This window comes from Pinus tabuliformis, chromosome J (assembly GCF_031772625.1).
Source record: "Pinus tabuliformis cultivar Carrire ecotype Pingquan chromosome J, CPIR1, whole genome shotgun sequence".
In the NCBI taxonomy this organism is placed as follows: domain Eukaryota; kingdom Viridiplantae; phylum Streptophyta; class Pinopsida; order Pinales; family Pinaceae; genus Pinus; species Pinus tabuliformis.
Window position 1 is genome coordinate 1,159,402,653 of NC_142295.1, and position 24,311 is coordinate 1,159,426,963.

Sequence of the window (24,311 nt, forward strand, 5' to 3'; positions counted from 1 at the left end):
CTTAAGAAAATTTGAATTTTAAATGAAGCACCTTAAGGGGATAGAAAATCGGGTTGCTGATGCATTATGAAGAAAATTGCATTGTATCTACGAGATGCAATTCATTCAAGTGAACTCAAATCTCCTTGATATAATTAAAGAAGCATCCCTTAAAGACCCATAATATGCCTTTCTTTGGAAGCAAGAAATTAATGCTCACAAAAAGGGGGGAAAATTTGAATACGTCATAAATCTGGATAAACTACTAACTTTAATAAACTGAATTTGTGTTCATAATCAAAGTTCTGTCAAACAATTGATATTAGAAGAATTTCACATGAAAGCATATGCTACCCACCCAGGATACCAGAAACTACTTTTAACAAACAAGAAATGTTATTTCTGGTTGGATTTAAGAAAATATATTAATAAATATTTAGCTAAATGTTTAGAGTGTCTGTTAGTGAAAGTGGAACATCAACATCCCGCCGGGCTACTACAACCATTGTCCATTCCTGAGTGGAAATGGTAGATAATTACCTTGGATTTCATCACAAGTTTGCCCTGAACCAAGAAGAAGCATGAATCACTTATTGTGGTGGTCGATAAGCTAAGAAAAACTGCTCATTTCATATTGGTAAAATCCACTTACAAAATTGTTGAAATAGCAGATATTTTTATTAAATAATTTTTTAGATTGCACGAAATACCCAAGGTGGTAATTTCTAATAGGAATGTAAAATTTACATCCAAATTTTGGAAAACCATTTTTTATGGATTGGGCACAGAGATCCAATTTAGTACTGCATACCACCCCAAACAGATGGTCAAATAGAGTGAGTAAATCAAATTTTATTATATATGTTAAGAATGTTTGTGATGCAACAACCGCATAAGTGGGAAGATTACCTCCACTTAGTGGAGTCTGCTTATCATAACGGACACCACGATTCGATGGGAATGAGTCGCTTGGAGGCATAGTATTGAAGAAAGTGTAGGGTGCCCATAGATAGGAATAGTCTTGTCAATAGACTAACACTAGGTTCTGATATGTTAGTCGAAATGGAGGAGATAGTTAAAAAAATTCGTCAAAACTTAAAAGCCGCCCAGGACAAACAAAAGGTTTATGCAAATAAAGGAAGAACTTATAGGGAATTCTAGGTGAGGGATCGCATGTGTTATCACCCAGTAATTTCCCAAGGTTAACACTACAACAAAACCAGTGATTTGCGCCAGATTTAGCGCCAGATTTTAGTGCATTTTTTTTGTAATTGTGATGAGCAACCTGGCGCTAAATCTGGCTCTATTGTACAATTTTTAAAGCATCCTTTTTTGCACCTGATTTTGCATCCTTTTTCACGCTAGATTTTGCATCATTTTTTACACCAAACTATGCATCATTTTTTGCGTCAAATTTTGAACCAAGATTTGCATCTTATTTTATGACAGGTTTTGCTTCTAGTTTTGTGTCATTTTTTGCATCTATTTTTCATTCTCTTTTGCTTCCTATTTTGTGTCATTCTTTGCTTCCATTTTTGCACCATCATTTGCATCAAGTTTACACTGTATTTTGAATCCAATTTAACGTCTTTTTATGCATCCATTTTGTGTCAGTTTTTGCATCTAGTCTTACGCCAGGTTTTGTATCTAGTCTTACACTAGTTTTTGCTTCTATTTTTGCACCAGCTTTGGTGTCTATCTTTGCACCATGTGTTGAATTTGATTTAGCACCAAATTTTGCATCCATTTTTGTGCCCATTTTTGCATCTTTTCTTGGACCATTTTTTACATCCACATTTACGTTTGATTTGTCTCCATTTTTGCCATCTCATTTTGCACCATATTTTGCGTCATTTGTTTCATCCAATTTTGCATCATTTTTAACACCATCTCTTGCATCTAATGTTACATCATTTTGAGCATCCAAATTTGCATTTATATTTGCATCTTATGTTGAGTCATGTGTTGTGTCCACCTTTGCATCTTATTTTGTGTCTAATGGTACATTCAATTTAGAGCCATTTTTTACGTCTACTTTTGTATTTGTTTTTGCACCAAGTTTTGCATCCAATTTTAAGCTATTTTATGCCCCTTTTTGCACCATTTGTTTGTGTCTACTTGTGTCCAATGTTGCACCATTATTTACACCGACTTTTTCATCCAATTTTGCATTTTTTTGGTGTCTAGTTTTACATCGTTTTCACCATCCAAATTTGCATCTTTTTTTGCCTCATTTTGTGTCCACATTTTCATATAATTTTGTGTTTGAGTTCGAGCCTAAATTTGCATGTGATTAGGAATCATTTTTTACATCCAATATGGCATCCTTGGTTTCACCTTTTTTCAGCCCCATTTTGCATCTTGTTTTATGTCTTTTCTTACATCTTTTTTTTTTCCTTTTTTGCACCCAAGTTTGCATCCCAAATTTACACCATTATTTGCATCATCATTTGGCATATTAATTTGTAACGTTTTTTGCTTCTTTTTAACGCTCAACTTTGCATCTTATTTTACATCTAGTTGTTGTCTTTTTTTGCATCTAATTTGGTGCCCATTTATGTGTCCTTGTTTTTGCCCAATTTGATATCCTTTTGTATGCCATGTTTTGTTCCCTTCTTTGTGTCAACTATTGCACAATTTTTCACTTCTAATTTAAAACACTTTGTATGTCAATTGTTTGCATTTTGTATTAATTCCTAGTTTAACATCCAATTTTACTTTCAATTTTGCATCCATGGTTACATCCGCATTTGACTTCTTATATAGAGTATATTTTTTTTTACATATATGACCCCCTTTATAGATTCATAGTGAAATATATGATAGTTTCTAAATATCATTAAAGTAGATATCACAATTCAAAATCATTTGTAAAGAAATTTAAGAGAAATTGACAACATCCATCCAAAAAAATAACAATGTGTCATTAACAATTTTCAAAACATGTATAAAATAGCAACATAATACTAATAAAATCAGTATTATTTTTAATCAAAACAAGTAAAATTCAAATATGATTAACAAATCGAAATATTTCATGAATATCGTTATTCTACGATAAATTAACAACATACATAAATCAAACTCATCGTATGATTACAAAATCAAAATGTCTCATTGATATAGGGTAAATTCACAACACCCATCTAAACATAACAATGCCATTCTACACAATAATTTCTTCATAAAAAACAATGCATGTGCATGCCTAGCTACCACCACCAAGATCTTCCTCATGATCATCTTGACCATCCTCATTACTCTGATCCACATCATCACCAACACTGCAACTATCATCATCATCTCCTCCTTCACCACCATCATCCTCATCCTCATCCTCATCATCTCCTGATATATGTTGAACATAATTTGGATCATCATCTTGGCAATCATTACCTATAGCATTCTAACAAAAAAAATCAATATTACATGTTAGTATTAATTACATAACACAACACATGTTTTTGTTATACAATGTTAACCATAAAATGAGGTAAGATATAATATCTAATAGTACTAAAAAATAAAATGAAAATATGGTTTAAAAGTATATTGGAAATCCAACTAAGATTACATACCATAGAGTCCATCCAAACAACAAATTCAACCCATCTCTTTTGCTGCAACACCTCCTTTTCCAAATGATTTGGAGGTCTTCCATATTTTAGTTCCTATCAATCAGTAAATAGGGAGAAATTAGATAACAGTGACTTTCTTCTAGTACAAAATTTATTAAAAACATATCACATGTTTAATATACTTACAAAGGTTGTTATCAGTGCTTTTAAACCTTTCTGGCCACTACGATGAGTGACTTTTGTCTTGGTTAACCTCGCCTTGGATGCCTTGTCCTTAAACATAAACCAATTCAATTTATTTTCACACAAATACATGTCTAAGATACTTATAAGTATTAATACATTCTAAATAATGTTTAATGAAAAATTCAATACCTGAATTTTTATTTCATATATCTTATTTATAACATTTTAATGATTACAATAATACTCTTGTTACCAGATATTGTCAGAAGAAATCTTACAAGACTGCTACCTAAGAACATTGGACAGTTGAATGCATTAGTTAACATGTTTGAAGAATTCTATCTTCAAATCTAGATCCATCTCATGTGATTCCCGTATGTGGTATAAATTGTCTTGAAGGTACCTGCATCATTTGACACAAAGCTATTCAGCACAATCGTTAACAAAAAACATCACAACTGCACAATATGAACGGTGCATCAAAATTGGCATTCACACGTCTAAGGTCTTTTTGGCATATCTGGTGTGGGTATAAAAGGTTTCCATTAAATCTCGTAAGCCTTTTTCACTATTATAAATAAACCACTAAAGTAAAACAAACAAATCAGTTATAAGAACTGAAAAGAAAGCTTGAAAAAAGATTAACATTTTCTAAAAGGCAAACACTAGAACACACTTCAAAATACTTTTCCTAAAATACTTCTTCAACCTGGCATCAAATTTGAAGGGCATGGTCATATTTCAATATGAAGTCATACTATATTTTCAACCCTTCTATGTTGGCAAGTTAAAACTAATGTTCCACCAAGACTCCGGGATAGGGAGATGCATGTCTGGGGTGATGCACAGGGGGGGCGTGTGAGAGTACCCTCAAATTTTAGGTAAAATTAGGGGGCAGGGGGATATGGGGGTATATATATATATATATATATATATATATATATATATATATATATATATATATATATATATATATATATATATATTCAATAATGAAAGCATAAATACATTGATCTGTACATGATTGAATTAAATAATGAAATACACTGATCCATACTCATCATTCATACTAATACATACATCATTCATTCATACACCACGAGATTCAATAATGAACTAGATTGATCCATATTCATCATTCATTATTCAACATTCTAGAATCTAAATTGATTTAAAAATTAAATTCATCATTCATCATTCTAGATTCTAAATTGATTTAAAATTTAAATTCGTGATTCTAGAATCTAATTAGTACTAACCAAAATAGACTATAGTAGATACTTAAGCCTGAAGATTGGAATAGTAAATTGATATAACTCAAACTCAAAAAAAGTAAAGAGTGAAAGTCAAAGAATCAGTCTAAGGTCATTCATATCTAAAGTCAAGACTCGAAAGTTAAAACTGACGATTAAAAATGGCCAATGAGCATTTTAGGAGTGCCATGGAGGAGGAGGTGCAACAGTTAACTGGTAAGTCAAATAGTGTTGCGCAGCAAGCTGAGTAGACATAAGCTTGGTAACTCGAATGAGTGAGTTAGAGATTGCAAATTAGTTTAGGTTTTGATATTTGTTATGTGTTGTTCTTTTTAATTTTAATTTTTTTTTATGGTTGTTTTATAATTTTTTTTAATTTCTATATTACAACAGTTACTAGAAAAAAAATTAAGCAGAACATGGCCCCCCTCAAAAGGGGTGCTTTTGGGCTTGGTGCTCTTGATTAAATGGTAGTTCCAAACCCTTATATATAATAGAGCCCAATGGAAACATCGCAATTCGCTCATTCCTGAAATCCTAAAAATTGTTATGTCTGATGCATTTTGAGTGGAATCTGAAATTTACTTTCTCCATATGAAATAAAATGAGGTCAGAACCACTCTCAAACATCCTAAGTCAATTAATAGGGCCCTATGGTTGAATGTTGAGCTTTCCCACTCATAAATTATTGTTTCAAGCAAAATTAAGGGGGAGCACCTAGCCCTTTTTTAGGGGAGCTGCCCAGAAGCACCCCTTTTGGGGAAACACATCCCCACAGTAGGGAAAGGTTTCCCCCTGCGTCTCCCTGTGTCTCCATAAAAGGGGGCGTGGGGAAACGTGTCCCTGAGCATCTTCCCATCCTAGGTGTGTGGGAAGCGTGGATACGTGCACCCCACCATAGGGGACACATCCTCATGGAACACTGGTTAAAATAAACTATTGTTTTCTTACAAAAGCAAAAAATGGATCAAAATTTTAACTATTTCGTATTTTATGTTTAGCACAATTGCAAGTCGTGTGGTAGTACTAAAATAGGATAGATAAACAGCAATGTTTTTTATAATCACTACATAGTCGAATTCCTATCAATCTTATGTGGAAATGATGTAGCTTGAAGTATCTAAATGCAGTACCAAAGTAGAATTGATACCAATAACCAAACAAGGCAGTGAAAACACAAACAAAATGGAGTAGTCTACCTAGGCAGTAGAATGGCCCGGTTTCCGGTACCGCCCGGAAAAATCTCCGACTCCGGCCACTGGTAATTTCTCCGCTCCACCCAGCTCTGCCACCCTTAGCGACCTCCGCCCAGCTCGGCCACCATCGAACACTGACAGGTTCTGACATACATTCTGATTTCCATAGCGTCTTGCCGCCTAGAAGTGGAATTTGAATTTGGAAACAACCCCCCTTCTACTCCCTCACCAATTTGACCCAGCATCCCTTGCAATTCACCAGGTAACTAGATCATTTTGGAAAACCGGCTCCGCTTTCTACCCTATGCTTTCTACGCTGTAGGGATCAGTTGCGTGCTCAACGTTTGGGGTTACAAATGTGCACTCTGCTACAGTTATGGCTAAAACATTTGCATCCAGGGTGATGGGGTTTGGATTCACTGAAATGGCGAAATCTTCGAGATTTGAAGTGAAAAATTATGTACCGGGTTTAGTGGTTCTTAGCATGAACATGAGTCTAACCCAGCAACTCAGCGAGAGGATGGAGCTGCCAGAAACAAAGTCACTAGCTAGACAGAGCACAGAAAAACAATCAGAGGAAAGCCAGAGTGAATCCAAGGTCAAAATAGGCTCAGAAACTGGAGTGCTTTCTGCAATAACCAATTGCAAACAACAAGAAGTAGAATGGAATAAAGTCATGAGAATGTGGGAGGCCCATTCGGAGGGACACATTAGGTTATCCAATGAACAGATGACAATTCTGAATGTCGTTTCAAGAGGGGAATATGTGTTTCTTATAGGCTGTTGAGTGGGTTAATGGGCCAGATTGTTGATTTTGTTAGGGATGATATGCAATTGAGAGCTATTAGTTCAACAGGGTTCTGGCCAAAGGTGAGATTTCTATATGGGGTCGAAAGGATTATCACATCAGAATCCTGGCATGTTTATGAAGGTGAAGTGAAAGTGGCTACCCGAACACAGGTGCCATTAATTTTAGGATGGACTATTACTGTGCACAAGTGCCAAGGGATGACATTGGAGAGGTTGGAGACAAATCTTCAGGCATTTGATTATGGCATGGGATATGTAGCTCTTTCCCGCGTGAAGAGTTTAGATCGGCCGAGGTTTACAAGATTTAAACCATCTAAGATCAAAGCACACCCAAAGGTGATTGATTTCTATCAGAAACTTACCAGCAGTGGGGGGCTACATCGATGATAAAGAAACAAAACGAATCCCCTACCCAGACTTCACAGTTTTGGTGACATTATTAGCCTTCACACATCTCCAGTAATTTGACTTGGGTTTCAATATTTATTTGTGATAGGGAGATGGTAGTATTATAGAAGCTATCTACTTGAATCTAGTTGAACATCCTACTGTATATCGATCTCAATTTGACAGAGAAGTTGTTTTCTTAAAACCTGAGAAGTACAGTAATGACTGAGTTATCAAGAAGATAAAATTTTGCAATCTGGTAATGTTATTATGGATTTTGGTTCGATGTTCAAACACTATGTTAAAGATATATATCAGTTATAATTAATCTTAGAGTATTAAGTTTCTAGTCCAACGATCAGAAAGTAGGAAGGTAGAAATGTTACTGTCCCCTATTTTTGGTTATATGCGAGAGTATTTGATATTATGTTACATTTTGTTTACATAGGCGTATGGCATTGTCACCAGACCTGATTATTGCATCATATTAACTAATTACCACACCTTATTATTGCATCATATAACTAATTTTTCATATATATACTGACAAAATGTTTGACGAAATGCCTGAGAAGATTTCATTGCCTTAGAACAAAGAAAAGGCAGTGAAATCTTCTCAGGCATTTCGTCAAACATAGGGTTGTGTACTATGGAGAGAAAAATAGGTGGTCTAGAAAAATAGGAGTAGATCTACACTAGGAGAGAGGGAGATGCCCTTCATCAAGCAAAAGGGCGTCAAGTAGGAGGGGCAGAAGGGAACAATCTGCATCTGCTGTTGCCCCAGATGGAGATGCAAATCCAAGTGAGTCTAAAAAAGGGGATGGTGCTTCAATCTGGATCAAGCAATGTGGGTCGGTCACAAAGCTTGTAATCTCTAAGCATTATTTGGCAGATGTGTTGTCTGAGAAGACCCACCATGAGAGCAGCAGGTCTGGTAGGCATAGCAGGAGGATGAGCCGCGTCGGTGTGTGGAGACCCCATTTGGAGAGTATTTCTGAGGTTGCTGCTCTCTGATGGATTGAGTTGATTGTTAGATCAGAGCATTGGAAGCTCAATTTTAATTTCAATTTTATTTGGTGGTTTAGAAGACAAGAAGATTATGTGAGCTCTAAGGAAAAACAACAGGTGGTTTGGCCTTTTTTAGGGACTCTCTACTTTTGGGTGCAATGAATTCATTGTGCCAAAAGTTCCTCACAGAGATCCATTACTACCCACAAGGTTTCTTCTGATCCCTAATACCCCTCTTGGGGTGAGCAGCATATTTACCATTGAAAAATTGGGCCTCATATGAGGTTGCTGCCAATTACAGCTGTATATGAGAGTCTGAAGAAATTGCACAGAGCTTAGATGAGATGTACAGTAGCCTTCTGGCTTTCCCTTTGTCTTTAAGTGTGAAGATCTTGTCACATGGCTTGAAATTTCTTCTTCAATGCTGAAATTGGGATCTCATCTGATGTTACCAGTCTGGAATTGAAGGCTTGAAAAGGTTGAAAATCTTTCAGGGCTACAATCTTCTGAAATGGAAGTGTGTCTCTTTTGGGCATCAGCAGCCTCAGGCTAACTTTTGATGGTGTTGGTGTGTTGTGTGTGAGTGATAAAGAGATCTGATTTATTATAATTATGTTTCTTCTTCCTTGTAAATACCCAATACAGGTGTCCTCAATGGAAAATTGTTAATCTCTTTCTTGGGTTGATGCAATGAGCATTACTATTATGATGTAGAGGTTCGTTGTTTCTGTAATTATGGATCTCAAAAGAAGAGTCAAATTGATGGGAAAGTTTCTCAGAGAAGATATCCATCCATTAAAAGCCCAACTGCACCTCCAATTCTTTTCTCAAGATACAAATAAGGACAGACTGAATTGTGACAGCAGCTACTTTATTAATTTTCATTTTGTTTCTTTCCAATGAATGAATTCAGTTCTGCTACAAAACCATGGCTTCCAGCACAAATGTGTGTTATTTTATGCTTTGTACCAGGTCTTTCCGGATATTTATAGTAAAAAATGCATGCTTTCATAACTAGACATGGAATCATAAAGCTACATACCTCATAATCACACATACATGAACAACCATAAAGCTACTTACTAACTCATAGTCACAAAATTGACAGAGACCTCCATCTTGAGTGAATGAAAGAAATTTCCTAACTAGACATGGAATCATAAAGCTACATACCTCATAATCACACATACATGAACAACCATAAAGCTACATAATACCTTATAGTCACAAAATTGACAGAGACCTCCTTCCTGAGTGAATGAAAGAAATTTCCTAACTAGACATGGAATCATAAAGCTACATACCTCATAATCACACATACATGAACAACCATAAAGCTACATACTACCTCATAGTGTCACAAAATTGACAGAGACCTCCTTCCTGAGTGAATGAAAGAAATTTCTAATTAGACATGGAATCATAAAGCTACATACCTCATAATCATGCATACATGAACAACCATAAAGCTACATACTACCTCATAGTCACAAAATTGGCACAGACCTCCTTCCTGAGGGAAGGAAAGTAATTTCCTAACTAGACATGGAATCATAAAGCTACACACCTCATAATGACACATACATGAACAACCATAAAGCTACATACTACCTCATAGTCACACATACATAAACAGAGTGGTAATGCTTATTGACACCATGCCGACAATGGATAACCTGACATTTGATGACTTTGGACCGGTCTCTTCCTGAATGAAATAAAGTTATTTCCTAGACATGGAATCTTAACGCTACATACCTCATAATCACACATACATGAACAACCATAAAACTACTTACTGCCTCATAGTCACACATACATAAATAGAGTGGTGATGCTTATTGGCACCATGCCAACAATGGATAAACTGACAGTTGATGACTTTGGACCTCGTTGTTTGATTTAGATTCATAATGCTATTGGACGGTCTCTTCCTGAATGAATGAAAGTAATTTCCTAGACATGGAATCATAAAGCTACATACCTCATAATCAACATACTACCTCATAGTCACACATACATAAACAGAGAGTGGTAATGCTTATTGGCACCCTGCCAACAATGGATAACCCGACATTTGATGACTTTGGACCTCGTTATTTGATTTAGATTCATAATGCTATTGGACCTTATGGTTACCAATATACAAAGGGATAAACATGTTTTGAATGAATGTTACCTATCAATTTCCATGGCTCTATGATTGTTGGGATTTGAAACTGGGTCATCATTATAGCAATGACAAATCTCAAATCTCAACCCCAAGATCATGATGCAACAGACAAAAAAATTGGGGTAATTAGTCTATTCTATATTACCAATTCTAATTGATATATTGATGAAGATGCTTTTCACATTTGTCAAAAATCATAACAGGTGTTTTCAAATAACAACATTCACATTGTTTATTTTGAGTTTGTGAAGTGTTTGGTAAAGGCGTAACTCCATGTTCATGAGTCACCAACATTTTCACCATGTCTTGGAAGGTCTGCTCCAATTGCTTATGGGAATTCATTTATTGGAGTCATTGTAATACAGGGCACTCTCTTAATCACTCTCTCTTAGAAATTTGCTTTGAGATAGAAGACAGAGAGAATGGTAAACCGTACCGACATTAGCCCATACAAGAACAGTTAGGCAAAATCAGGTCATGGAATTATGGGACATTCAGATTTTGATCCTCATACTATCTGGTTGGATAAAGAGGATCAAGCACATATTGGGATCATTCACAGTATATACTCTCACTCACATCTATATAGAAGTCAACATGGGGTAGATAAATTGTCAAATGATTACATTGGAGAGCCCTATGGAATCATGAAATACAGATACACAGTGGACAACACTACATGGGATGAGGGACTGCTCAGCCTTCCGTGACACTTTTGGTCAGAGCAACATACCCTTTATGTTTTTTGGTATTTTCAGACAACACAAATATATGTTAATGAAAGTATATGGATAGATAATCTTAGAAACTTATTATGCATATCAGAAGAGAGAATATAAAAATCAATGATATTTGAAGAGAGAATATAAAAGTCAAGGTACCCCCCAAAAAAGGGAAGCCATACGTGTTCTCTATCTCAATAACTCTCACTGTATCAGATTTAAAACAGATTTAGGTGAGGATCAAATAACTACACCGAGCTTATTTCCCTAACAATACTCTAAATTGTTTCCATACCCTTTCCTACCAACAGTTGTGTTACCATCAACATTAGCATGGCAATGTTCTACTTTAGCCGATCCAACCTATCCCTAGGACTTTCTTCTTCAACTTCTTCATGAGGACCCCTATCATTGTCAGTGCTCTGCTTCTCCATAGCCCTAGCAACAATTCCTGTCCACTTCTTCTATAGTCATTGCAGGCGCTTACCTACAGGTCCAACCAAGTATATTCGAACTTGGGCTCTGATACCATAAATGACAGGCTTATAGTCTATCCATTTCACCGACACGAGTTTCCAAAAAATTTACAATCTACCACAATCCCTTTAAGTAATTGCAAGACTAATATAAGGATACAGTAATAAACTACCTCTAGTTGCCTGTTGTTGGATAGATCTATAATGGAAGGCTAGAATGCAAGATAGAATGCAAGAGTAGATCAGCTCAATGACCACTTATTGGCTTGAAGATAATTACAATCCCAAGTTCTCTCTGTTCATAACCGAATTCTAATCCATTCCAATGCCACTCATTAGCATACAATAGATGGACAAAGGTTCACACATACAAGGGTCAGTTTCATCCGGTGGCAAGAATACAAAGAACTACACAATGCCACACGCACTGGTTCAAACACCATTCACCAAGAATACTTGAGATGAAGCCGAAATCTTAAAAGGACACCAAAATCAATGAGAGGAAAGAAAAATAAACCAATGATTTAAAGAAATGCCGAGCAAGAATGATTAATTCATTTAACCATCCAGTGACCACACTCCCAAGTGAGAGATACCCCCACATTGGAGCGTACAACCCTGTACAGGGCCTCTCGATAATTAAGAAAATCTTTGTACTAAGCAATGGGTTTAAAGAGCTGTTGGGTAGCTTCCTTGGATTTGTTGGGCAGTATATTGGCCCTCAGTAAGCTACAGGAAGTCAAATAAAACTCTAAAATTTGATAGGTAGCTCATGGTCAAACAGTGAAATCAAGGATTCATTATCATCTTTATGTAAACCACAAAGCAGGATCAAATGTAGAGGGGGGCAGAGTATGCACACCTTTGTAGATTTTAGCAGTCAAATTGCTGCGCAGAGGCAGGTCACTTGTAACACAAACAAGGGGGTCTCATACACAATTTCATGTTTGTCTTGGCTGTAACCCTAAAATAAGATCTAAAATTAGATTATTATTATTAGTATAGAGTTGTTCTTCTAAATAGGAGATCTCTTGTATACTAGATTGAAAGTCTTCCAACAGATGTCTTGTTCTTCTTTTTCTTTTTTCCAAGTTTATAGTTATTTTATTGGGTATATTCGATATCATATGCGGTAAACCAAGTAGAATTCACAGACTTGGAGAAATCAACATCTGTCCTGGTTTCAACTGAGACCTGCAGCAGCCTACTTGGACAATTTGCCATTTCACTAGCATTTCCAGATTTTTCCAAGTCCAATTGGACTGCTGCGTTTGACTCTTCTCTTTGAGGAAACCAAGCCAAATTCAATTTCTCCAAGTCTGTCTTGTGGCCCAATGTCATATTTGTGCATTGACTTACAAGTATGACTCATACTTGCAGGTCAAATGTGAGTCAGACTCTCACTTCTCGCAATTCAAACTCAGTCATCTGCCTATAAAAGACACATAAAAAAAACAAAATAAAGCACTCATTTTGCTTGTTTATTTGCCCCAATTTCACAGCAGACAACCTCCAGATCGTTAATTGTCCAGGATCCATGCCATTTTACAGTATGAAGTATCTTCCAGATTCTGTAATACCCTGTTTCCCCCCAGTTTGTAAATATGTCTCAATCTCACCGTGAATCACAGCATGGATGTTCCTCAACTTTTTTAAAACTAGAACAGACAACTTATAAATGATGTACATATGTTTTGTTAGTTAATGAATATTCACCAAACCACTGATTAAAGAATGAAGCACTAGTACTAGCCATGATACTACGAGTGGAATCCAGTGAGGGGACTAGGAGGTTACCTTTCCTGCCAAGTAATTGACCTTTGCCAAAATTCCCATACTGCCAAATTGCCAGAAATTTAAATTTGAAATTACTTCCCAGAAATCAGTTATTGAGGGAGAGCTGGGTAGTGGGGCAGCCAACCACTGATAGTTATGAAGGGATGAGAAGTAGCAGGATAGAAGGAACTGTCAACAAAAGGTATGGCAACTACCCACCTCCATTTCCCAAGTTGACCCATGAATCCATCTGCCACAAGCAAGAAAAATTGTGAGTCTTCTTGGGCCAAGGAAGGGGGATGCATGTGGGGGGTTGAGGAAATGATTATTCCATGTGTGGGTAGTGTACAGAGGAGATAGGAGGTACTGAAAGAAAGTTTACAAGGTTCTGGGAGCGCCCACGAGCGGAGTGAGTGAAAATCGCAAGTGGGCTCACAGCTGGAAGTTCACAGGCATCAAAAAATGAAACTCATTTGGACTGCTAAAAATCATGCCCAAGGGTATCAAATTAGAGCTGGGTCCATTACTAGATTTTTGGGCCTGCTAAGATACAAATTTGAGTGCTGAAATGGGGCAGGAAAGCATGAACCTGACCTGGGCAAAAAGGCTTGTGAATCTGATGCTAGCTCGGAGAGTTAGCAAGCAGTGAGGGGAGGGCGCTGAGGAACTACACTGGCAGTGAAAGGACTCCCCTGTGCTGATAAAATCTAGCTGAGAAGGCATCTGTGGAATTCGTGTAAGTCCCAGGCCCAGTGGGTAGAGGGGTTTCTACCATCTGACTGTATGTGAAGGAGAGTAGCCTTCACACCCAACAATTTCCTCGAGAAAACCAAGTTTCCCCAGTGGTATCATGGCCTGGCTAGGGGGTGGCCAGCCGTGGACATGGATGGATGTAGCTAAGCCTATGGTTGGTGGAAAAAAGGTTCACCATTCTTCAGTTGCAGGCAATTAATATTCAGTTAAGTATTTTTATCTGTTTTCATAATATTTATAAGTGATAATTTATTTGTTTTATGTTGGCTGAATGGATGCAACCTGCTGGGAATGTTTATGTAATAATGATTTCAGTGCATGTACTTTGGGTATAGACTAACTTAGTACATGCACTTGTTCAAAGAAAGCCCTATCAGCACATGAGATTAAAAGTGAAAAATTAGATTACTAATAAGAAATCTACAGGGGTGAAGATTAAGATTGCTAAATCTAATGGAAACCAAATCATACTTTCGTTTAACGCAAAAGGATATGAGAGGAAACCTGATTCAAGCTTAAAGGTTTGCAAAAAAAATTGAGACCCCGTCCCTCAAAGGACATCTAGGGGCTGGGTTTGTTACAGATTCCATGTCCCTCAAAGTGTCAAATGTTTGGGCACTTCGCTTCCAATGTCATCAAAAGAAGGGGAAGGGAAAGCAACTTGTAAAGAGTACAAAAGCATCAGCTCAAGTGGATGAGCTTTCATCCAATCTCGAGATACACTTCTCAATGGTCTCATGCCTGTCATCTGACATCATGTCTGATGTGGACTGGTATGTGGACAGTGGAGCCTGCAAACATACAACCTCTAACAAGAGTACCTTTAGTAGAACTTGGTGATGATGCCACATATCCATTTGCAAGAGTGGGATCCATCAAGTGATATCCTTAAGCTTACTAAGTTAATGATGTTTTGTATGTACCTAGCTTAACTAAAAATCTCTTTCCAATTTCAGTGATGATAGATCCTACATATAGGGCTAACTTTGAAGATCAACAAGTCCTCATCCTAAATTGCAAGGGAATCCTATAAGAACTTTAGGGTATGATAGTGACAACATGTGTGAGCTTTTACAAAAGAGACTAGGTCACTTGCACTAGTGAATGTTGCCAATCTTGAAAAACATGGTGTGGGAATTGCCAATCCTCAAGGCTGAGAAGAAAGGAGTGTGCAAAGGTTGTGCACTTGGCCATCATGTAAAGGATGTTTTCCTAGCAGTAAACATAGGTCAAGAGGGGTTTCTGACCTAATCAACTCAAATGTATGTGGGCCCATCTCTTCAACTTCCTTATCAAGTAACATTTACTATGAATATTTTATTGATGATTCTTCTAGGAAGTCCTAGACTTAATTCACAAAAACCAAAGGAATTTGATACCTTTTGCATGAAATCAAGAATACAGAAAATGTTGATAGTTCCCTACAACCCTCAGTAGTTTGGGGCCTTGATTCATGATCTAGTTCTGCTCATGTGTCTCTATGTATAAACATGTCTCATCATTGTCTATATTTTGAATAGGTATCCTCACAGAATTTTGAAGGATAAGACTGGAGGAATTCAGAAGCCTCAAGTAACACATCTTTGAGTTTTTCAGTTGTCCTATCTACATTCATATTCCAGATGGGAAAAGGACCAAGTTGGAACCTTCTAGTTTGAAGGGCATTTTTGTAGGTTAGAGTGAAACCTCAAAAGCTTATAGAATATACATTCCATCTCAACATAAAGTAGTTGTGAGCAGAGATACCAAGTTTGAAGAAAATGCATGGTCCTCTAAGTCTCAAGAACCTCCAATAGTGACCATGGAGGCAGAAGAGCTTGGTATCCCAAAAACAGATCTGCAGAAATCAAAAAGATCATGAAACGCATACTTAGATCAGCAAGCTTTTGGAAGTGCAAGGGGTGCCTCTTTACCTTCAAGTTCAGCTAGAAAGCCTAGATGGCTAATCTAGACATTAAAAGAGGCAACAGAGTAAGTTGGTGCTCCAACTACTTCCCTTCAAATAAGCCACCCTCCTAAAAAGTTCCCTAGTTATGTTGCACTGATATCTTTCATTATTGAAACAAAACCTTCTAGTAACGGCAGTAAGGAAGCAAGTACTGCAAAATGCCATGATGGAGGAATACATCTCCTCCTAAAGAATGATGGGTAGGAGATAGTGCCTAGACTAGTGGAGAAGTCAGTATTTGACTCTAGTTTTTCTTACAACAATCATGCATGGTTAAGCATGCACCAGATAGCAGCATATAAAACTGCAAAGCTCGGTTTGTGGCTGGACGGTTCTCCCATTAAAAAGGAGTTGACTATGAGGAGACTTTTGCTCTTGTTACTAAATATACCTCTATCAGATTTACTATGTCTTTCACAACAATCTTCCATTGGATTTTATATCAAATTTATGTAAAGACAACATTTATTAATAGGTTGATTAAGGAGTTATATGAATAAACCAACCAAGAGGCTTTTAGGTGAATAGGCTTGAGACCCATGTTTACAAGTTGAAGTAGGCCCTTTATGAGTTGAAACAGGCACCATTTGCATGGCACTCCAAGATTGATGAGTAACTTTCAGATTTGGGTTTCACTGAGACAGATGCAGATTCTAATTTTTACAATTTGGTAGATCATTCTAATCTGCTTGTTTTAGTCCCATATGTAGACAATCTTACACTCACAGGAAGTTAAAAGGAATCCACAAACTGGTGCAGGGCAAAATTGGCAAGAGAATTTGTCATGACTTGAAGCACTACTTGCTGGCTCTAGGGGTGTAGCAAAGTGCAGGTGAAGTGTTCCTTGGACAGAAAAAGTATGTAATTGAAATTCTTAGAAGATTTCAAATGATGGACTGCAAACCCATGGCTACTCCAGTGTATGCAATTGAAATTCTGATGAGATTTCAAATGATGTACTGCAAACCCATGGCTACTCCCCTGTGGTAGTAAATCCATTGTACTTTGCTGATTCTAATTCAGATTTGATGAACATCTGTATACAGGGAATTGATAGGTTTCCTCATGTACTTAGTTAACACAAGGCCTAACATTTATTTTGCAGTCAACACTTTCAGTACATGGTGCAGCCTAGGCAAGTTCATCAGGTTGCCACAAAACACAAGTTCTAATACTTGGAAGGGGGCAGTGCATTTTGCACTGAGATATGTTAGTGATGCAGCTTTTTATTCAATGATAATGGAATAGCATTAACATGGGTTCTCGACAGTGATCTACATGTTCTGTGCATGTTTTCTAACTGTGTCCGTTTATAGGCTCAAACAACATTCAGGTTACAGTTTCGATTAGCCTTTAAATTCAGACTGTGCTACTTTCCTGTAGGAGAAGAATCTGTTAAACAAGTGTTACTAAATTCATCAGTTGTTAGTAATTAATTGGATGAATGGCAGTAGTAGAAGATGAAATCAAACGTTCTGTCTGTTTTTATTTCAGAGTGCTTTGAACATGTCTACAAAGAATTAAATGGTGAAGCAGACACCTTGAGGAAGGAAGGACTACAGTTGGCTGAGGGTTCAAGGTTATGAAGTGAAATCAAGGATTGTCATATCTTACACGAACATATTTCTGCATCCTCGAATGGGGATTCTTATGACAGTCAGTATTCTGAAGATGATCCAAGTGCCTCAAAAGAAGAATTCTGAATTTTAGAGAAGTTACAGGACCCTTCAATTAATATCAATGCCTTCTTCAGGCTTAGCAAAGAATGTATATTTTCGTTCTGATATTTCTCGAAGCTTAAAGCATTTACAGAATGTATCTCTTTACACTCGGATGAAATAAAAGATTAGAAAATTTGAGAGAAAATATATCAATATCAATCGATATGTAAGCCAATAAATGCGCCAAAAAAAACACAGATTGAAAAAATGTGCCTGCTATGAGTCTGTGAAAGCAAATATAAGAAGCACCTCTTCTGGAAAATGTGAAGCGGAAATACAAAACAAAAAAGACATCGTGATAAGAGAATATGGGTTGAGAGGGACAAAAGAAATCAAGGCTTAGACTCACCTCTATCCGATTGCATATGAGGATCTGAACCAGCCGCATCGGTTATCCAAAAATGCACCTTTGTCCGTGCACCGATCAAGTCAATCCGCCGCCTGGAAAGAAAAATAGCACAATGCAAATATTTGCAAATGCGTCTACCTAAAAAGGGCGCGCGGTGTAAGAGGCCCTCCTGAAACCCCTCGGAGAAGGATATATCTGCGGACCTGAAACCCTACATCTGATATAACAACCCAGTTTAAGATATAAATGTTTTAAAAAGTTAAAGAGCGTTGTCGCCGACCCTGAAACCCTACATCGTATATAGAACTAGCATTTTCACAAACCGGTGCAACGTCATAGAAGTAGTGGGATATGGAAGTAGGTTTGTGCAACGTCATAGAAGTAGTGGGATATGGAAGTAAGTAAAAGTAATATTTTAGTAAAATGTTAAATATGTGTTGTATGAATTAATAATTTTATTATATAATTAATAAAAGAATTAATAGAGAAGGGTTATTATTTTAAAATTTAGGATATAATTATAAAAAAAAAAAATGAGAGGAAATATTAGTTTTAAGATCAAAAAAATTAATTAAAAAGAGCGATAAATTTTAGGTTTAATTCTAAAGCCTCAATGCGAAAGGATATATTAGAACATCCTAAAAAGTCTTCTAAGAAAAATGGCGATTAAAACCTTTTCCAAATAAATTTTAAAGGTTTAAAGCATAAATATAATAAAAGCCGGCATATATATGTAAATAGTAATAAAGAGGTCGACCCCATAAAACTGCCACGTTGCATATTGGGATCTCGCGAGTGGCGTTTTTGTTTTATTGTCCATGACCAAACTTCCGAAGCCTCTAACTTGCGACTTTATTTACACCATATCCATTCAATTTAATTATTTACACCATAACCATTGCAACTTTTAATGTCCATGACCAGACACACGTCTTTAAAACTTGTGATATGAAAGGCGTGACATGGCAACTGTGATATTATATTAAGGTGTGCTATGACGGAGCAGTCGAGTCTGCAACACGTATTGCAATCGGAGGTTTCAAAGTGACAGGGCTTCAAAAGTTGAGATATGGCGGATGCGATATTAATGGCCAAATGTGGAGAATTAATGGTTTTCGATAGAATAAACGCATTCATTATTACTAATGGTTTCTTGAGATTTCGCTCATAAAAGTCTTGGATTATTATGTAATTGGTTATTTGCTAAGTTATTCGCTCTGAATGTTAGTTACTCTCACCCTTGTGTTTCTCTTGACAAGTCAGTCCCAACAAGCATAATTCAACAAAAATGTCTTGGCCGACCAAACCCATGAAGAAACCTGTTGTTCAACAACAATCAGTTGCTCTTCCCCTTGAGTTTGCAGAATTGCTTGCATTATTTACCGATACCACATGCACCTCAAACACCGGAACATCTACCTGGGAGGCCACATATCAACTTTTCGAAGATGAAGAGCCGAGAGTCACAGAAAGAGTAGTCATAGCCGAAGATTCATACCCGATTTCTGATACTACATATAGTGATCTGGCCAATTCATTCCTCCACAGAATTGTTGCTCAGCTGAACATCCTTCCTTACATGGATATGATCACATGTGTTGTTGACCATCTAAACATCGTTGACAGAAACTTTATGACCAAGAGGAACACAATCATCGGCTCATTCACCAACAAAGATTCGACTCGAATGTACCAGTTATCGGCAGCTTAGAAGAAATATGATAATGCCTTCATTGAGAAATTCATGAAGGAAAATCAGGATCAATCTGAAGTCATCAAAGGATGGAGAAGAGATGCCAGCAAGCACAAGCGAGAAAATAAGGGTATGCATTCTATAGCTTCTCTTGTCGGTCCATATTGTTATGTTGCCACTATGATATGTAGATTATTTGGTTATGTCAATACCCAAAAGTTTTCAGACCAGTGGGTACCCTTGATTGATGCAGCTATGTTATGGACTGGGGGACTGTTCTATCTAATAATTTAAGTATCCAGATCCTAGATTATAGGAAGAACTGTAGTTTTTTTATTCTAGAAAACATTGTTCCCCCATTTTACATGAGTGCCTATGTAATGGATGGTATTTTATTTACTTCTGATTTCCCATCCATGGGATGTAAATGGACCATACAGGACCCTATGTCTATCCACGTTTATCATAGTATTCTCCGGGAGTCAAAATATAGGAAAAAGAGCATCATTCCTTTGTTAATTCTCATACAGAATACAAATTAGATGCATGGTGTGAAGGAAAATGAAATTTACAGGTTTGTGGTTGAAATTTATTGGTGTATCTATACGTGTATCTATAAGTTGTATTTTCATAGTCCAGGGGTTGGGAATACACAATTCCCATCCACTTGATCTCAATTTTATCTCGCAAAACTTCATTGGGATCTACCTAAACACATATGCAAACATAGGTGAAAATGCCTTTCAAAAGTCTTTCCCTGTCTACTTTGACGAATCTTCCAATAAAATTGCCCACTTTTTCTAAGAGATCTAGATGGGTAAAGTGAATGGGAAAACTGGGAATCTTACCCATACTAGAGTAGTCATCGGCAACATAGTGAGAGGATTGAAGTTGGGAAACCATGGCTTCACTAGAAGACCAACTCATCCCCAAAACCATGGACCTTGGTCAAGGATTTTTTTTCTTATCCTCAAGACATTTGAAGATCACCACAAAAAAACATGGGTCTACATCCACCCAAACCAGCGTTCATCCAATCCTATCATAATCGAACAGAAAAATGCTACTTTTTCAATAGAAAATGGGGAATAAAAGTATCACCCAAGGATAATGACCATCGCATCAAGCCCTCAATCATAAGGGAGGAGCAATAATTTGACAATCACATGTCCTTGATTTCTGTTGATTTAACTCTGAACACTCACGTAATATTCTCTTGCTTGGCGAATTAAGCACCACTGCATGGAATGGACGAGGATTGAGCCGAACCCTGGATGAAGCCCACTTCATTCTCATCTAAACACAAAACTATATATACGTCAAAGCTATTACAATAGATTCTGACTGTCAACACCTCGAGGTTTTGTTTATATGTGGCTACCTTTTATGGTTACTATTGAATGTGTGATTGGCAATAGTAATGGCAACTTAGGGTTGCCAAATTTCCTTCGATTCCCTCACTACATCCTAACGCAAATAGTTGTTCAATGCCTTGGTTGTCTTTCAAAACTGGTAGGCAGCGTCTTCTTTGATATTTCTCGATGGTTTTAATTCCACTACAATCACAACTTTCATTTACATAAACTTCGTGTTTTCGCACGAGCGATGATTGTTCCAAGGTGAAATGTCACTTGGATGGTTTCAATGTTGTTGACCCATCATAACTAACTAACTGATATGCCCATTACAATTTTATACCACCCCATTATCAATATCAATTATGCATGGGAACCAATTAAAGCAACTTTTCACATTAATTTTATATGAGCATGAGAACATGTGTTACCAAGCAGCCCATAAAGCCTCATTTTGAATGCCATAGTCACTTAGAAGGAATTCCTCTTGTAGTAGCATCCTCCCTACTAAACTTTGCTAGTGCTAACATTAGAACCACCATTACAACAAGATATCTTTCTAGTGTTGACAACACCATTATAGTAAGATACCTCAAGAGAGACAGAAAATTTAAAAAGTATGATAGTAATACGTATCCAGAAGATGGTATTGAAACCAGTAATTGTTCACGAATCCATAAGATTGTAAGGTCATTCTCATTATCATAATCATTGTCATCATCATCACCATCATCCTTGTCATTGTTATTGCCATCATTACATTATCATCATAATCACCATTCATGCCATCATCATCATCATTATGGACATTGTTTACAATTGTTCATAATTGTAGATGTTGTAAGAAATATCATCAACCCAAAAAATGTGATCAGTGCTAGAAAAGGGTTGTTTAGGACACATTGATATACGTAAGAGAAATAACAACTCTATTTTTGACAGATGATCGATGATGATCATCATCACCACCATTATCATCGTCATTGTCATTTTTATCATCCCCATCATCATCATTAATGTAATTTCTATCGACATTGTTGTAATCATGCATCATCATCATTCATGCCATTATTGTTTTTGATGATGACCTAGATGAAAATGATGATCATGACACCAAAGATAATGCTTATGATTATGACAATGACAACATCTAAAATTGGGAAGATTCGCCAACGTCATTAGCATCGTCATCATCATAATCATTGCCATCATCATCATTGTCATTGTAACCACTATCGTCTTTATCATCATAATCACAATTCATGTCATCGCCATCATCTTCATTTTCATCATTGTCAATATTATTGACATTGTCATCAATTGTTCATAATTGTCAATGCCATAAGGAATATCATCAATGCAGAAAATATGATGAGTGTTGGAAAAGGGATGCAAAAGCGAACATAGAAATGGGGGCAACAATAGAAGTAAAATTGGATGAAAAGTGGATACAACATAAGTAGATGCACAACAACATGAAAAACCTGACACAAAAGTGGATGCAAAAGTAGATGCAGTTGTCAATGCAAACTTGGATGCAAACATGAAGGCAAAAGTGGAAGCAAACATGGGTCCAATGGTAGGTGTAAAACTTGACACAAATTGTGGTGAAACAAATGTGGATGCAACAACGGAAACAAAAGTATATGCAAAAATGGATGAAACAAAAGTGGATGCAATAGGGGATGCAAACGTGGAAGCAAATGTGGTTGCAGTGGTAGGCTCAAGATATGGTGCAACAAAAGTGGATGTAACAATAGACAAAAAATATGCAAAATAAGATGCAAAAATGGATGTAAAAGTGGAAGCAAACATTGATGCAACAGGCAAAACAAAATTGGATGCAAAAAATGGATATAATGTAAGTAGATGCAAAAGTAGATACAAAACGAGATGCAAAACCCAATGCATAAACCTGACATAAAAGTGGATGCAAAAATAGATGCAATATTTGATGCAAAAGAGGATGTGAACATGGATGCAAAATTGGAAGCAAACGTGGATACAACAGTGAGTGCAAAACATGGTGCAAATTGTGGCATAACAAAAGTGGATGTAATGATAGATGCAAAAAAAGAATCAAAGTATGATGCAAATGAAGATGTAAAAAGGGATGCAAAAAGTGAAATTTAAAATGGGTGCAACAGTGGATGCAAAATTGCGTGCAAAAGTGGATGCAATAGAAGTCGATGCAAAAGTAGATGCAAAACGAGACACAAAACCCGATGCAAATCCCGGTCCAAAATTGGATACAAAAAGGGATGCAAAAATAGATGTAGTAGTTGATGAAAACCTAGACGCAAATGAGGATGCAAACGTGGATGCAAAATTATAATCAAAAGTGGGTGCAAAAGGAGGTGCCAAACTAGACGCTAATTGTGGCACAAAAATATTAGATGCAATAGTGGGTACAATAATAGATGCAAAAGAGGATGTAAATATGGATGCCAAACAAGAGGGAAAAGTGGATGCAACAAAAGTAGATGCAACATTTTATGCAAAACTAGACACAAAACACGATGTAAAACTTGGCGCAAAAGGGATGCACAAATGGATGAAAAAATGGATGCAAAAAATGATTTAAAAAAGGATGCAAAAAAGGATGCAAAAGTCGATGCAAAAGTTGATGCAAGTGTAGGTGCAAAAAGTGGATGCAAATGAGGATGCAAAAGTATGTCAAACAAAATTAGGTGCCAAACTTGATGCAAAACCTGGAACAAAACCTGGTGTAAAGGATGACACAAAACTTGGCATAAAATTTTGTGCAAAACGTGGTGCAAAACCTATTGCAATACCTGGTGCTAAACTTGGTGTAAGATTTGGTGCAAAACTTGATGCAAATTTTGTGTCAAGTTTTGCACCATATTTGATAAATGGATGCAAATAGCACCAAAAATGGGCTCTACATGCAAAAAAAGAAGTAAAAAGGGACGCTAATCGCTGGTTTT

The 24,311-nt window shown here is 36.7% G+C and overlaps 1 protein-coding gene across 3 annotated transcripts; it reads right to left on the bottom strand.

Moving 5' to 3' along the window:
• Positions 1-3,046: 3,046 nt before the first annotated feature.
• Positions 3,047-18,457, bottom strand: LOC149231206 (uncharacterized). Of its 3 annotated transcripts, XM_089376227.1 has the most exons (6): positions 18,316-18,457; positions 9,702-9,780; positions 4,022-4,146; positions 3,744-3,830; positions 3,558-3,650; positions 3,047-3,385 (listed from the first exon to the last, which is right to left on the bottom strand). In XM_089376227.1, the coding sequence occupies exons 3-6, from the start codon at positions 4,067-4,069 to the stop codon at positions 3,188-3,190; spliced, it is 426 nt and encodes a 141-aa protein (XP_089232353.1). In that variant the 5' UTR covers positions 4,070-4,146; positions 9,702-9,780; positions 18,316-18,457; the 3' UTR covers positions 3,047-3,187. The 3 variants fall into 3 exon arrangements, with proteins under 3 accessions (XP_089232353.1, XP_089232354.1, XP_089232352.1); XM_089376226.1 differs by lacking the exon at positions 9,702-9,780 and having other exon boundaries at positions 3,072-3,385; XM_089376228.1 differs by lacking the exons at positions 4,022-4,146; positions 9,702-9,780 and having other exon boundaries at positions 3,050-3,385.
• Positions 18,458-24,311: the final 5,854 nt, after the last annotated feature.